The sequence below is a fragment of the Saccopteryx leptura genome, chromosome 13 (genome assembly GCF_036850995.1).
Source record: "Saccopteryx leptura isolate mSacLep1 chromosome 13, mSacLep1_pri_phased_curated, whole genome shotgun sequence".
NCBI classification, from domain to species: Eukaryota; Metazoa; Chordata; class Mammalia; order Chiroptera; family Emballonuridae; genus Saccopteryx; species Saccopteryx leptura.
The window spans coordinates 7,498,532-7,514,960 of record NC_089515.1 but is presented as its reverse complement, the minus strand read 5'-3'; the positions used below and the strand labels follow the sequence as shown (position 1 = coordinate 7,514,960).

At 57.6% G+C, this 16,429-nt stretch overlaps 1 protein-coding gene across 1 annotated transcript in view; it reads left to right on the top strand.

Annotated features, from left to right (window-relative positions):
• GPR26 (G protein-coupled receptor 26) overlaps positions 1-16,198 on the top strand; it is a 17,156-nt gene extending 958 nt beyond the window's left edge. The window contains exons 2-3 of the mRNA XM_066354901.1: positions 7,539-7,652; positions 14,869-16,198. Of these exons, the coding sequence (XP_066210998.1) occupies positions 7,539-7,652; positions 14,869-15,100 (346 nt within the window). The 3' untranslated portion in view covers positions 15,101-16,198. The remainder of the gene's footprint in view (positions 1-7,538; positions 7,653-14,868) is intronic.
• Positions 16,199-16,429: the final 231 nt, after the last annotated feature.

Below are 16,429 nucleotides of genomic sequence, written 5' to 3'. Positions count from 1 at the left end.
TCCGTGGGTGGCCAGGGTCCTTGCAAGGGATTTTTGAAGCCTCAGGGTGGAAGCGTCAGTGTCAGAACTTTGTTGGACTTCTTATACTTATGTTTGTGGTTTTCACTTTAAACAGTGCATGGAGGCCTTTAAAAGGTTCCACTCAAGCCCCGAGAGTGTAGGTAGCCTCGATGTTTAGGGGGCTCCTTAAGAGCTCCCCCATCCCGGAAGGAGCTGCTTTTCTGGATCTGTTGTTTCTCTGGGGTCTGTGCTTCCTGCGGGGGTGGGGTGTGTGTGTGTGTGTGTGTGCGTGTGTGTGTGCGTGTGTGTGTGCGCGCGCGCTTGCCAGTCCTGGGCTGCAACCTCCCACCGTGGGTCCTTAAAGGAGTATCTGCAGGGCCCTGAGGAGACAGGGGAGGGGTCTCTTCCTGCCCTTCCAGGACAGCACTGTTCTGGGTCTCTGGACGGAGCTCAGATGGCCCTGCAGAAGAGTGTCACTCCTGAGGTTCCCACCCACCTCCGCCTGTGGCTGGCAGCCGGGGAGGGGTATCAGTGCAGGTGCAGGCACCCCCAGGCTCTGCTGCCCCCCACTGAGCCCTCCTGGAGAGAAGGGGGGACAGGGCCAGGCACCCTCAGCTCAGCCGCCTCGGCTTCCCCTCTGAGGGAGGAAGGGGAGCAGGAAGGGAAACGCTGGGGCCGTTTCTGTGGACTCTGATGTTGAGTAGCCCAGTCCCCGGGAAGGGCAGGCTCTGTTGCCCGGGACTTTTGATAAGGGGGCCATGACTTCCAGAAGGCACCGCAGGGAGGCAGGCAGAGAGCACTGATCAGGGAGGCCCAGGGGCAGGGAGGGAGCTCCTCAGGGTGCGACACACACACACACACACACACACACACACACACACCCCGAGGGCTGAGAGGGACACACACACACACACACACACACACACACACACCCCGAGGGCTGAGAGGGACAGACCGCAGGCATCAGTCTGAGCAAAGTTTTCTTCAATCCTGAGCTTTTCCTGACCATGAGCAATAAAAGAAGTCTTTGAACTTCACTGAGTCTACACAAGGCTATGCCTGTGTGTGTGTTCATTGTCCCCCTTCCAAGTGGCCCTTCCTGGTTGTGTGCTGTTGAATTAGATGAAAATTCATCCTAGACTCTTCCTCACAGAATGATATACATGTGAAATAGCAACAGCACGTGCCGGAAGGGTAGATGAACACATCTGCACGTGTTCATGTCACACACAATCCTGTGTATTCACATGTCAACTGCACGGGTCACAGGGGTGGCCTGCTTGCACACTGACATAAGGACCTGGGCCGATGCAATACATGTCTCTGTGTCCTCAACGGGTCACCGCCATTAAAAGAAGTACTCTGCAACCACAATTACAGGGCTAGTTCCTTCTCCTCATGCAGGGGCAGGGGACCTCCCCTCAGACAGTGCATCCCAGGAAAGGGGACAGGGGCTGGGACTGCGCTGGAGGTGATGTCTGACCCTCGGGACCTGCACCGTTCCTGGAGCAGCTGGCCCTCTCCCCGGGAGTCTAACAGCAGAGGAGGGGGTGGGCTGGCCAACGAATCGGTTATTTAGATTGGCTCGCTCCATCTCTGTTCTCCCGCTTCCAGAAGAAGAGCTGTGGCTCCCCTTTCAGCCCACTTAGGGTGCAGTCCCCCTATCTCCTCACCCCCTCCAGGGGCGCCATGGCCTCTTCCACACCCCAGCAAGCCCGGAGGAGCCCCTGCCTCCAGTGCCCCTGCAGGGCTAAGGAGCGGCCCCAGTCTGCCCCAGGGAGAGGCAGGGCTTCTGGGACAAGGCCAGCCCTGGACTAGTTCAGACAGGTCCCACTGGCTGAGGGCTGGCCGGAAGGTATGGACTAGTGGTCGGGTTATGGACAGCACCCCTGCCCCTTCAGTGACCACCACCTGCCTTTCTCTGTGGGCTCTGTCCCCAGAGTGCAAGGGTGGGCATGGGGCCACCCAGGAGGGCACAGCTCCCTGAGAGCTGGACCACAGGCTTCCCAGCTGCTCCAACCCTTCCTCTGCACAGAGGGGGAGCTGCAGAGCTAGTGCAGGGGCTGCCCCTGGCACCCCGAAGCCAGAGGTACTGAGACCCCAGGAAGAGCAGCCAAGCCTCCTGCAGAGCTAGTGCAGGGGCTGCCCCTGGCACCCCGAAGCCAGAGGTACTGAGACCCCAGGAAGAGCAGCCAAGCCTCCTGCAGAGCTAGTGCAGGGGCTGCCCCTGGCACCCCGAAGCCAGAGGTACTGAGGCCCCAGGAAGAGCAGCCAAGCCTCCTGCAGAGCTAGTGCAGGGGCTGCCCCTGGCACCCCGAAGCCAGAGGTACTGAGACCCCAGGAAGAGCAGCCAAGCCTCCTGCAGAGCTAGTGCAGGGGCTGCCCCTGGCACCCCGAAGCCAGAGGTACTGAGACCCCAGGAAGAGCAGCCAAGCCTCCTGGGCCAGTTTGGTGCTGAGAGCCGGGGTAGCTGGGGGCACCAGTTTCCGGTCAGCAAAGGTCAGGCTTCCTTATCTGAACAGCCAGGGTAGCAGGTGCAGTCCGGCCATCAGCCACCGCACTAATGACCTCCTGGGGCTTCATTAAGGGGAGCCGGTTTGCATTCCTGGAGGCCCAGGCTTGCCAGAGGCTCCCTGGTGGTGCCCGGTCTTCGCACACTGTTGAATGTGGGCTCCTTTGCTTAGATATCACCCAAGATCAGGGAACCCCCCCAGTCTGAATTAAACCTAGTTTCCTGCACCTGCCTTTCTGTGACAGTTTCTCAAGTTACTTTGGTCCCCAAGCAGTGTGGAGTTCCTGATACTCCTCGCCAGGTCCCCTAGCCACTCAGCCGGCTCTGTTCAGGTCTCCCAGCCACAGCGAGGGACACCGGGCCTCCACCCGGTGCCACCAGAGGCTTGGGCTGTCACCTGACGTGGGGCGTGGGTGGGGAGCCGGAGCAGCGAGGCGACAGTCTCGCTTTGGGCTGCCACTCGCCAGCCTGAGGTCTGACTTCCCAGAGCAGGATGGTGGGGTGGGGCGCGCTCATCCTGTGGTCAAGGTCTGCTGGGGTTGACCGGTGCTGACCCTGGAGGGGGTCCAAACTGTGACACAGTTGATGGAAGAGGCCAAAGAGATAACCTCACTGTGCCCTTGGCTTTACAGACAAGGATACTGGGGGGAGCCAGGGGAGTGGGGACTTTCCATAAGTTAGCAGATCTAGAATGTGGCCGAGACCTTGAGATTTACGGGTGGGAAACACAGCAGATGGTGGTGAGCACACCATCTAAGTAAATATTTAGAAGGTCTAAATTAAGCTTAGAGACTGTTAGATGAAGTACGTTCTGCCCTCCGGCCGTGACAAACTTACATTTATAATGCTTTGCAAGGTTGGGTTCAAATTTTGGGACCCTGGGGCTCCTTGGACTCCATGGTGGGGAGCGCGGAGCCACGTCGAGCACACAGCCCCCACTGCTTCCCCACCCCTGGCTCTCCCCAGCCCAAAGTAGACAGTGTGGGTGTGCATCCCACCCACTGTTACTGCCCTCCAGTCTGCAGCCGAGCACACAGTGGGCAGAGCCCACCCTCGGGGGATCGGCCCAGGGAAGGTGCCTGCACGTGTTCTACAAGCAGAGTCAGGGCACTTGGGCCAGGGATTTCGTGGTTCAGGCCCTTAGAACATGGTCGAGAGTGGAGGCTGTGGGTTCTGGGTGAGCTCCCCCTTAGCCCGTGAACTCGGTGTTAGACCCTCTCACAGGATTGCTGTCACCAGTGTCCTGGCCCCAAACTCAGGCTCTTCACCATCCAGCCTGCTCATAACTTGACTTTTGTTCCATTGTCCCCAAAGCCAGAAAGCAGATCTGGATTACTCTGGGACGAGCAATCCAGAGAAAAGCGGGCTCTGGGACGGCTACAGCCACTGGGGTCATTCCCTGCAGTGGGCGTGGAGGTGATGGCGCCGGCAGCTTTTAGCTGTGACTCCCTCGTGTATTGACCTTGCGATAGCCCCAGGATCCTGTCCCTTCTGCCCTGTCGCAGAAGCCCCCGGGGGAACGTCTCTTTGACCCCACACGTCACCGTGCTGGAGAGCCTGTCTCCTTTTGTCACAAAGAAACTTTGTGTCCCGTCCGAGCCTGTCGGGGTCCCCCCACCCCATCCCCTGCTTATCCTCGGGGTGAACGCAGCTGGCGGGGGGCGTTTTGCACACTCTCCAGGGGGGGCCTGAGGTCCTCCAGCTGCTGCCACCGGCCCCAGGACATTTGAAGCATTTGTTGGAGTGGCCACACGCAGCTTACTTACTATTCAGCAATCCTGCGGGACGCGGAGGAGTCGGGTCCACCCTCAGGTCTTGCAGTCAGGGCACCTGGAAGGAGCCCTGTTCTGTCCCCAGCTCACTTGGTGACCCTGGGCGTGGCAAAGACCTTTCGGGCCCTCAGTGTCCTCATCTGCAAACAAGAACAACAGCTGTCAGGGACGCAAGGTTTCGAGGAGCTCAGTTCCGCAATGCTGTGTACATCGGGGACAGAATGACAACAAAGCTGTCGCCCTGGAGCTCTGGGAGCTGGTGAGCTGCTTTCGGACCACGCTTACACAATACGGGTGGGCCGAGGACTGCGCTGCTCCCCTCGGAGCCTGGGGGGCTGCCTGGCTTCCTCCTTCCGGCCACCACCCTGCTCTCACCCGGAAATCAGGGGAGCCCCAGGTGGAAAGGGTGGATGCATTTGTTTGCAAAAAAAAAAGAGTTCAAGGAAGCAGCCCCATGGTTCCCAACGAGCCACGCTCCACAGGGAGCCAGTGACCACACGCTTCCCTCACCCGCACCCCGCTTTCAGGGAGGGGCACTTCCCCCTCCTCTCTGAGCCTCAGTTTTCCCATCTGGGAGCTGGGCTAGGTGGGTGACATAGGACACAGAGTCTAGCCTGTCTGTCCCAGAGCAGAGACGTGACCAGGCCCATGTGGATGCTAAGCCCAGTCACAGCCTCCACCAGACACCCTCTGGGTCATTCTAAAGCATCTGAGGAATGGGCAACATTGTCAGGGTCACACATTGGAGGAGGGCCTGGCATCCCCTCGGTGAGTCATTGGTATGAACTTGGTGCTCAGTGTTTCGGGATGCCTAGAACGTTCCTCCTTTCGCGGGGCGACTGCCCTGTGATGGCTCAGGACAGCTGGCTCCGGTCCCAAACCTCCAGCAGTCCTCACCTCGATTATCCTGACTGTTATGGCACAGACACGTTAATAGTAAAACCAAAAGTCCTGTGTGGCGGAGAATGTGCCAAACACGCTATGCCCTACCTAGGGTGACCACTGTCCTGGTTTCCCTGGGACAAGAGGGCCCCAGGATGCAGGACTTCGAGTTTTAAAACCAAAACAGCCTCAGGCAAACCAAGATGAGTTCGGTCACCTGGCTGTACCCAGACTCCTCTGGGTGGAGACTTTCCCTTCTCTCCACGCCACCTGTATCCTGGACACATCACTTGAGCCAGAGGATTTGGGCACGAAACTCCGCAGAAAGCCAAGTGTAAATGGAACTTAAGAAGATTTAAGACCGCCCTGGCCGGTTGGCTCAGTGGTAGAGCATCGGCCTGGCGTGCGGGGGTCCCGGGTTCAATTCCTCGCCAGGACACACAGGAGAAGCGCCCATCTGCTTCTCCACCCCCCCCCCTCCTTCCTCTCTGTCTCTCTCTTCCCCTCCCGCAGCCAAGGCTCCATTGGAGCAAAGATGGCCCGGGTGCTGGGGATGGCTCTGTGGCCTCTGCCCCAGGCGCTAGAGTGGCTCTGGTCGCGGCAGAGCGATGTCCCGGAGGGGCAGAGCATCGCCCCCTGGTGGGCAGAGCGCCCCCCTGGTGGGCGTGCCAGGTGAATCCCGGTCGGGTGCATGCGGGAGTCTGTCTGACTGTCTCTCCCTGTTTCCAGCTTCAGAAAAATACAAAAAAAAAAAAAAAAAAAAAAAATTAAGACGGACTCTCGCTGTGTACCTTGCTCAAAGTCACCCTCCTGTCTTTCCCCGCCCCCCCAGTATTTGTCAGATTTCTGGATGATGCCCGGGGGGGGGGGCTCCTACATGCACGCCCCCATCACAGTATCTAAGATGACACGTCGAGAAATGTGGGGGGTAGAAATTAGTTAGTACTATTAGTCGTGAGTAATACATGTTCAGCCGGGAGGAAACCAGTTCGTATCAAGGCAAACTCCAGTTCCCAACACTCCAGATTCCTGGAAAGGTGCAAGTCAAGGGAGAAAAATCCTGCAGGAATTTGGGGCGCCCTCCATCTAAACGAATGGGGAATTGTCCCCCTGTGACTAGAAAGATGATGACGAAGTGTTTCTATTAAATATTAATCGTGGCTCTTGTGGAAGGAGCCGGGGGTGGGGGGGTGGGGGGGGGCTGCCCTGGTGTTCACGCTGCGCACGAACCCGGCTCATGAATATTCTGTCCGCTCCTGGCTTTCGTTGGACTGACTGGCCTATTTTTGGAGCCCGGTCACTGCAACCCAGTCTTCACTCCCGGGCAGCTCTGTCCACTGTTTTCCTTCCTGTTCACTTTGGGATCATGCGGTTTATTTGAAAAAGCAAACAGTAGGAACGCACACCTCGTCGCTGTGCCCCATGGGGGCGGGCACGGGCTTGCCGTTCCTCGACGACAGGCTCGCTGTGGCTCAGGCGTTTCCCTGTGGCCGCAGAAAACGGATGGCAGGGCCACTCCTCTCAGCTGGCGTGAGACGTCTGTTCCCAAAAGGTCCCGGAGCAAAGTGGAGTCAGGAATGGGGTGTGGGTGGGCAGCGTAGGCGCGTGCTCCTGATTCCACCCTCGAGGCTGTGCCCCCGATTCTTCAGGGACACTTTGCCAAGCTTGGTCTCAGAGGCAATTGGGTGACTTTTCTCTCGGTGACCCCATAAGTGGTGTGCATAGCTCGCGGCAGGGGTACGGGAGGCTCTGGGATGGAAGGAAGGCGCGGGGCTGAACGTGTGGAGGAAAGGAAGCCCCGTCCACACTGCGCACAGGGTCCAGGTCACCCTGGTGAGAAGCACCAGCTCTGAGTCAGATGGATGCAGGTTCAAAGCCTGTCTCCCTGAGCTCATGGTCTTCTCTGTAAACAGGGCGGGTAAGACGCCACCTGGCAGGTGAAATGCACCTGGCCGGGTCAGTTGTACAAGCATAAGGCTTAGAGAAAGTGCCTGGAGAGAGGGGACTCGGGGGGCTGTGCAGAGCTGGTGACCAGTGAGTGACAAGACTCACAGTGAGTTCCTAGTGTTCGCACCTGCTTGCTCACTGTGCTGACTGCTCCGTGTGCTTTGATGCACTGAACACATTTCATGCACCAAGTCAGCCCTTGGCCGCATTTTATTAGAGGACTAGCCACACTTTACAGACGGTGGCCCCGAGGCTATGTGACGGCACACCGCGTGCCCAAGGCCACACAGCTACAACCAAGACAGGTCTCTGCTGCGTAGCAGGTTCCTGTGCTCGAGGCCACTGCCTGTGCTTATGAAGAATTAACTCCCTGGGACCTGGGCAGGCGCACCGTGAGTCACCTTCTCCCCATCTCTCCTGTGCAGTGTGCGGGAGCGCTGTCTGGAGGAACAGAGGCGGCGGCGCCAGCGTGCCACCAAGAAGATCAGCACCTTCATAGGGACCTTCCTCGTGTGCTTCGCGCCCTACGTGATCACCAGGTGAGCCGGACCCCGCGGGGCGCTCATGTGCGGCGGGCGGGGTGGGCACAGGGCTTTGGAGAGCAAAGCGAGGCCCACGTGACCTTTAGCGGTCGCCAGTGTCTCTTGGCCACATGTTTCTCCAGACAGTGCGTTGGGGGTGGGGGGTGAGTGTGAACTTGACGGGTCTGATGAGAAGGAGGGTACACGCTTTTTCTCGGAAGCCTTGAATTCTTTCAGATTGAACCCGGAACTAAAAGGGTTGTAAAAGTCTCTCCCACTTGATTTCCAAATCTCATCCTTCTCACCCTCTACCCTGGGCCCCCTCCCCAGGAGGCACTAATGGAAGGGAACGGGGGAACGAGAGAGGAAGACACGTGTGATGGTGGGGTTCCCACTGTCCGCTGAGCTCAGGATAGCCCAGCCCCGGGCACTCTCAGCCTGGACACCCTGGTCGTCAGCAGGGGCCACGTGGCATCTGCACAGGAAGTGGGGTGCTCCAGCCGTGCCCAGCCAGGTGGGCCCACCTGCCCGACAGCCCCAGGTCTCTCATCCTTAGTCCAGGCATTGTGAGCTTGTCACAATCTTTTCCTGTCCCCAACCCTGGGCCAGCTGAGGCTACAGTGCTCGGTCTCAGGACTGTGCATTCCAAAAGCTAGTCTGGTCTAGCTACAGAATCCTTCTCCCCCAAAAAGTATCATGCAGTTTGGGGCACTGGAGGAGAAAGAGCACCCCAAACTTTGTCATAGTGGTGCAGGCTCCTGTGTGGTTAGGGTTCGTGAGCGCCAGGAGGCCACAATGGTGCAGAGGTGGGCCTGGGGGACCCGAGACGCACATTCTGGCAGCAGGTGAGCCGGACCTGCCACGCCTCTGCCTTCCAGGGCACAGGAAGCATGACCCTCCTGGGCCCTACAGTGCCCCCAGGGGGTGCGCTCGGCACCAGGCGGAGCGGCCCCTGCAGATGGGGGTGGGGGGTGGGAAGCTGAGACTCAGAGAGGAAAGGCATTGCACAGGCCATCTGACTAACCGGGCACAGGGCAGGCTGAAGCCCCCTGGGACGGCCACCAAGCAACCCTGGGGACACTCCTGGAAGCAGCGCCAACTCGTCATTCTCTGCCCCCTTCCTGTACCTGGATGTAAAAGTTCAAGCCACTGAGGCAGCAATAGGCAGACCCCGTAGAATCCAGAGGGGAGACGTAAGAGCAAGCTCGTCTCTTAAACTAACCCTGGGCTGGAGGCCCCTGCTCTGTGCCTGATCTGGGCCACCCTCTGTCTGGATAATGTCCTCATGTTAAAGGTGAGGATTCCGGGACTTGGACACACACCCGCCTCACCTGGTGACGCAGCCAGGCTCCAGCCAAGCCAGCCTAGAACCCGAGCCTGCTCACAGGAGATGCTCTGCGTCTCCCCAAGAGTGCAGAAGTTCCTTCCAGGATGACGCAGCGGGCACTTTGTGCCCACAGCCCACTCCGTGCTTCTGAGATAACAGGGTGCTAGTTGTTGTCACTTAAACCCTTCATTGAACCGTTCACACAGAAGCTGGCACCCCATGGAGGCACAGTGACTGTCACTCTCCAGGCAGCCCACCTGGTGGCTCCTCCCCTCTGAGCCTCATGGACGGAGCCGCAGAGCCATGAGTAAGAGTCGGCACTAACCTCGGGACAGCTGTGCAGAACCCGGAGCTGGCAGGCTCGGGACTCGAGGAAGAGAAGCGGCTTCTGCTATGACATCTGCCACGCCTTTGAGTTGACCAAGAAGATCAGGCTGGCTGGGAGGGGGCTCCCTTCTCTTTGTCCCCCGTGTCTTCCTCTGCCTGACAGCATCCCCAGAGTGGAAAGCATCCTTCTCGGGTCAAGAACCACTCACATCTTCTAATATGTTTTCAAACTCCCCTTATATTACCCCCTCATTATGAGGGGACGTGAGATCCTTGTAACTGTGCCTGTCACTTACTGCACACCTGTACTGCACCTGGGAGGTACCTGGCTGCACTCATACAGCTTCCTGTGAGGTGCGTACCAGCATCCTCATACTGAGGTTCAGAGAGGTGAGATGAGCTTCCCGAGGACGCAGGAGTAGCAGCGGGCAGAAGCAAGGGTTAAAAGTCGGCATCTGGCCTGTGGTGGCCATGCCACATCTCCACAGCATGGGGACCGGGCACTGGAGATACAGAGACACTCACCAGCAGGCTGATCCAACTTCCTGCACCCCAGACATAGCAGCAGACTCCCGTGCGTAGAGACAGAAGGGCGTGGGAGTCCTCTCTCCGGAAGAAGCGGTGGGTTCCCATGATCGTCACCTCTTCACCTCCCACCTGGATGACAGCATCCTGGGTAGACCTAGAATAGAGCCCAGAGGCCATCAGCGTTGGAGGCTGGAGCCATCGGCAGACGTGGCCGGCACAGTACTGACCACGCCGCAGATACCGTCCAGTCGGTCCCACCAGCTGCACCCAGCACTCAGAGCCACCGGCCCCTGCGTGTGGGGCAGGTCAGATGACAGCGGGAAACATCTGGAAATCTCCACCTCCCCCCTTAATGAGAGGCACTGCCTGCTTGTTCTTCACACACTCACCTTGGCTTCTGTGTCCTCAGAGCTGTGGGTCACGTCTGACTCTTTCCAGAGCATTTTGAGCAGAATCTGAAGACCCGTGACAGACTCTCATCCAAAAGCTCTAAATAAATATTTTCTGAATTAAAATTAACCTGTCTGGAGACATTTGTAAGGCTATTATCTCCGTGGCGATATGCGTGTACACAGAACCACGGCCCTCCCAAGTCGTCACAGTGCGGTTTTGAGGCTTCGCGGATCTGACGGCACCATTATTGGGCTTTCCAAAGTCACAGAATTCTGTAGATGGCAGCGGGGTTTGGTGTGCAGGTGGCTGTCTGGTATTAATCTTCTATTAATAAGATGCCTTTTCCATTTTAATGTCTCATGCAAATTTAAACTGTCAGCTTATTACTTGCCGGTCTTCAAATACACAGACCAGATAGACCAGACGTCCTGGGTGGCCATCTGACTGGCTTCCCAAAGAATGTTCTGTGACCCAGAGTGTGTGTGTGTGTGTGTGTGTGAGAGAGAGAGAGAGAGAGAGAAGGGGAGAGAGATGGAGAAGGAGAGAGAGAGAGATGGAGAGAGAGACAGAATGAGATGGAGAGAAAGAGAGAAGGGGAGAGAGAGAGATGGGGAGAGAGAAATGGAGAAGGAGAGAGAGAGATGGAGAAGGAGAGAGAGAGAGACAGGGAGAGTGAGAGAGAGAGAGAGAGAGAGAGAGAGAGAGAGAGATGGAGTTAAGAGATGATGCAAGGTGTTAAGAGAAGGCGCCACTTGACCATTTTAAACTGAAGAGTTGAAAGTCAAGGCCCTTGACTACCTCCTGCAACCAAGTCAAGGAGCTGGGAGGGGCAGCTTGGCACTAGACACATGGTCATGACTGTCACCTACAGCCCAGGGTTCAAATCCTGCTTCTCCCACATCCAGGCCCGGTCCCTCTGCCCCAGTCCCACTCTGCACCATGGGGAGAACGCCGTGGCTGGGGTGGGGGCCTGGGACACTGTTTGTGAAGTGGTCCCTGAGGGCGACCCCACCCAGGGTGCAGCAGTACCCCGCCCAACACCTCTCCCAGGTGGGCACCCCTGGGACTGTTGCTCCTGCCTGCCACCAGAGCTTAGTTCCCTTGGAGGCCCCCACTCTCCAGCAGAACGGAGACCTGTCTCTCCGGGGCTCAGAGATTGCCTCAGAGATCTGACCAATGCACCCCCCTCCTCCGGCCCGGGACCACGACTGCCAGGCTGCCGGGTGGGGACGAGAGGACCTTGTGTGTGAGGGGCAAGGAGGCGGGCTTCCTGGCCTCATGAGCCTTCTGCTGTGACAGTCAGCACCGAGAACCACTGGTGACCCAGATCAGAGGGCTTCCTGCCAGGAGAGGGGAAGAGGGGCTCCCTGGAGCAGAGGGTGCATGGTGGGGGGGCACCGCTCGGGGGCAGGCTGGGATCTGTGGGCATCTGCCCCATGTCACCCTGAATCAGAATAACACACGTCTCCGAGCCCTGCTTCTGGCGTGGGAGCAGGCCCACACCCTGCAGCCTTTCACTTGATGGACTCTGCCCGGATTCCCCCTGGCGCTCGCAGCGGGGTGTCTGTGCATCACACTCACCTAAAATGCTTGAGAAAGCAGACGCCTGCTCCCTGCTCCCCACTCCCCTCCGCCTGGCCTCTGCCAGCTGTGGGCTCTCCGGGGACTGCAGAGGCAGCGCTGTGTCAGGTCAGGTGGGTGAGGGCCGGCACGCGTGCACTCTCAGCACAGAAGCATCAATGTTTCCCCCTGAACGGAGCCTAATGGTGGAGGTTTCCGGGTTATACCCAGGCAGTACGCAGAAAGTCACCTTGGTGCTTAATGGAAGGTCAGGGTAGGGTGGGGGTAGGGTGGGGGCAGAGGCTTGCTAACGCCTTGGCAAGCCCTGGGTCAGCCTCGGTTCCCGGTGAGGGGGGGGAAGGGGGAGCCAGGAAGGGGGCAGGGCCAGGGCCACGGTGAGGTTGTGACACCCAGGAGGAACATGGCACTGATCGGAGTGTAAGAAGGCCCCTTTCCTCGTGGAAACGGGGGGCCCGAGCGTCCCTCTCTGAAAGGTCACCTGACAGGATCATACAGATGCCTGCTCAGATCTGGAATTAGAAAGAAGCAATTGGCACAATATGGAAATCCTTGTCCTCTCTCAGTCCCCTTGAACAAAGGGAAGCTTGGGACCATCAGAGCTCGGACGGAGCAGAGCTGCCCACGGCGGTGAGGGTGAGGGTGGGGGACCCTTGTGCACAGGGCGAGCAGAAAGCAGGGCAGCCAGCCGCACGGGAGCACAGATGGGGCAGCCCAGCTCCGGTCTCGCCCAGCGGCCACCCCGGCTCAGTGGTCAGGCCTGTACTGACCCAGAACATCTCTCTGCCTGGACAGAGACCCGACACGTGCTTTTCAAAACAGAAGTCTCCCGGTGCACGGTCTGCAGGATCAAGTGACACAAATGCTGGGGAGCACATGACAACGTTACGGCAAAGGTGTTCTCGGGGCCCGAAGGTACTCAGAGCTCATCTCGTCCGGACTCAGGGCTGGAGTAAGAATCCCAGCATGGCCCCGAGTCCGGACTTGGATGAAGTTAGATAGAGCTCCGTCCAGGAGATGCTGGTTTACTACTCCTTCTCTCAGAGAGCCTCAACTTCCTCGTCTGCAAAACGGGAGCGGTGCTGATTCAGCTGGTAACTGGAAGATTGAAGACAGGGCACCTCAGGGATTGGGCCCAGAGGAGACACTCACCTGGGGCTTCTCGTGGCCGAGCCGGAGAGTTCAGACTTGACTTAAAATCTCTGAGAAGCAAAGGCAAGAGATTTTACTTTTTAATTGTCTACATGGTGAAATTTAAAATGGGTCCCACGTCCATTTTATTCTGTGAAGTCCGCAGAACCTGCAGATAATTTTGATCTGGCTGGATGGGTTGGTGCTATCTGGCTCTTTTAATGCATCCTCTGGAAAGAGCCAAAATGCTAAGGCTAAATTTAGTAAGATGCAGGAGGCCAGACATTTTGGAAAAGCAACTTGGCATTGTGTGGCAACAATGTGTTGGCATTCAGCTGTTTCATTGTTATTATTGGGTGTCAGTTCTAAATTCGGTGGTGTTGTCTTCTTAAATTCATCACTTCCATGAATCGGTTTCTTCAAGGCACAGACATCCCCAATGCTAACAGCTCCAATTTAATCCCCCCCAATTCGGGCTCCCAAGGATGGGAACGGGACTGTGGCCACGTTCTCTCAACAGGTCAGAGCACACGGCGGGCATTGGTGCCAAATCAGAAGCCAAACGAAAGGGCTCGGGATGGATTCTCTGAGGATCTGTTTGAGAGGGGGCGTGGCAGTGAGGGTGACAGCCACCAGCTTCCTGCTGCTTCTCTTCCTGGGCTGGTCCTCACAGCCTCAGCCCAAGGCGGGCTTCGGAAAGACCTCGGAGGTCGGCAGCCCGGAGTTCCCACTGCCTCCCTCCTCTCCGTACCTGGGTCCTCACCCAGGCAGCCCACCCAGCTGGGAGCCACTGCTGCCGTCCATCTTGCACCCCCCCCAGGTAGAATAGAGGTGCCACACCCCAGAGGCTGGACCTCCCTCGGCCGTGGATTTGCTGTTTGTGGCTGGGCAACCCCTTTTCCTCTCTGGGCCTCAGTTTCCTCCTTTGACAGTGGGAAGAGGGTTATTCCTGATCACTAAGCTCTCTCCTCGTTCTGTGGCCTTTTTGACCTTAATGAACACTGGCTACTGCCCAAACACGGCCACACCTGAGAGGAGAACGAGGGGCAGCCTTTGGAGGGAATTTCACGGGCATGGAGGAAAGCTGTGTGGCCGCACAGCCTGCGTCAGCACCCAGGCTGGATGGGTCCCAGGAGGGCTCTCAGACTGTGCCCCTTGGGCACAAGCTGCATCTTCCCTCGCCCCTTCCAAAGAGGGAGGGTCACTTCTAGGTGTCCTGACTGCTACCATTGCCAGGGGCCACCAGGTCACAGCCCTGGGAAGAGGTCTTCCCGGCCAGCAGGTTCTTCCTGATGTAAGAAGTACGTGGAGCTTTGCAGAATGTTTGCAGAATTATTTTCAGCCCTTCTACCCGGGCAACCTCCTTGGGAAGGCAGAGCTAGGATTTGAAGCAAAGACTCAGCCTTTTCTACTTGCAGTGACCTTAGAGATGATCTTACTGAACTCCTTGTTTCTCATATAAATCACCTAGGCCCAAGGAAGGAAAACGACTAGGCCAGGGTCACACGGCAGGTCCACATCCACATGGTAGCCAGTGGCCAGGACACTGTCAGCCCATTTCTTAGATGAGCTTGGGTTCACAAGTCAGGACAGACCTGGGTTCCAGTCCTGCCTTCACGATTTACTGGTCGTGTGCCCTTGGGCCAGTAGCTTCACCTCCTTGGACATCTATTTCCTTACGTGTAAAATGGAGACTGTCCTATCTCCCAGGGTCCCATGTAGTCATGTGTGTCAAGTGCACAGCTAGCATAGTACCTAGAATAAACTACGTGCCTGGTGAATGTCAGCCGTCATTACTGTTATTGTTGTAAAATTGCTCTTGTTGCAATTGTTACTGGAGGAGGACGTCTTAGGGAAACAGGCTTGGCCAGGAAGCTGGGGGCCAGGGCCTCGAACGGGAGTTCGTGCCTGGCTCTGATCTCAGTAACCACTTTCCCCGTCTCTCCGCAGGCTGGTGGAGCTGTCCTCCACGGTGCCCGTTGGCTCCCACTGGGGCGTGCTGTCCAAGTGCTTGGCCTACAGCAAGGCCGCGTCCGACCCCTTCGTGTACTCCCTGCTGCGCCACCAGTACCGCAAAAGCTGCAAGGAGATCCTGAGCCGGGTGTTCAGCCGGCGCTCCCTGCGCTCCTCGGGCCGCGCGGCCGACTCCCACAGCCAGAACATCCTGCCGGTCTCCGAGTGAAGAACGCCACTCCCGCGGCAGAGTCTGGCACGAGAGCGCTGGCGAGAAGGCCGGGAGGGCTCCCGGGTGGACACCCACCTGGCCAGTCCAGTGCTTGCAGGGGCCCCGAAGGCTGCTTCTTGGTCCTCAAGGGCAGCTGGTGAGCTGTCGCCCCTAATTATCACCAAAGGACGATCGTGGGATGTGCTCCGGCTTTTCTTTCTGAGAAGCAGCTCAGAGCTCCTGGACACACCAGAGGCTCCTCGAGGTGACACTGGGTCCCGTTGTGATCGAGGACACACACAGTGCTGGTGGCAGGTGGGGAGCATGGCGTCCACCTACTTCCTAACCGCTGGATGCTGGGCTCCAGGCTGAGGAGAAGCGGTGGTCTCCGCGGGACATGGGTCGTGCTAGGAGTGAGGGTGGCAGTGGCCACGGGGCCCCATGTGTACGGCTGCTCTTCCCCCTGTGATAGTGGCGGCTGCTTTAACCCAAATATTAGTCTGCTGGTACTAACTGCCCTGTGTTCAGCTGGGACTGTTGGGTCCTGTGCCCAAGGGGAAAAGGTTTTAACCACCAGTGGCTTCCTGGCTGCTGCTGACCAGTCTTAGAAATGCTTATATTGGATTCAACTTCTGTTCTCCTTTCTCTCCGCAAAGCTCACAGTTGTGTGTGTAGACAATCTTAGCACAGAAACCATTTAAACAGACAGGTGATACATGGAATATTGTCCTTTGGAGTTTGACCCTGGAGTTACCTTCTTCTGACACACGTGTCACCATGTTGAAGCCAAGGAGATGCGGTGGGGGGAGGGGGGGTTGGCTGGCTGGGCCCCCACCCCAATCAGTGACCGGAATCTGCAGGAAGCATTTCACTTTGTCTCTCACAAGAGACACGAACTGACCTGGGCAGGGTGATGATAGCCTTGGTTTTAAAGCATGCAGTTCCATTATCCTAATCCCAGTCAGTCTCTCAACAGAAAGGACAGGTGAGCAGGACAGTGCCCTGTGCTAATGATGGGAGAGTGAGGTTTTTATTGAAAATTATAACTATAACACCTAGGCCAATTCATTACCAGCCCCCATCTGGAGTCAATAAAAACTAAGGTGACTGGACCGTACTTTCTGCCCATTCCGTCTTTGTTCACCGTTTCAAATCAAGATGTGACTGCTAAGAGCAGCTCTCTCTCAGTCCTCCGAGTGGTTCCTCCAGAGTGGGGAGGATGGGGGGCAGGAGACGGCTCCCCTCTCCTGCTGGCTCCACGTGCCCTACCTTTGGAGGTGTGACAGGGAGGCCGCAGTTCCCCTGGGGGCCGACCTGTCAGTTTGCACTGCCAGGTGGCCCCAGCCT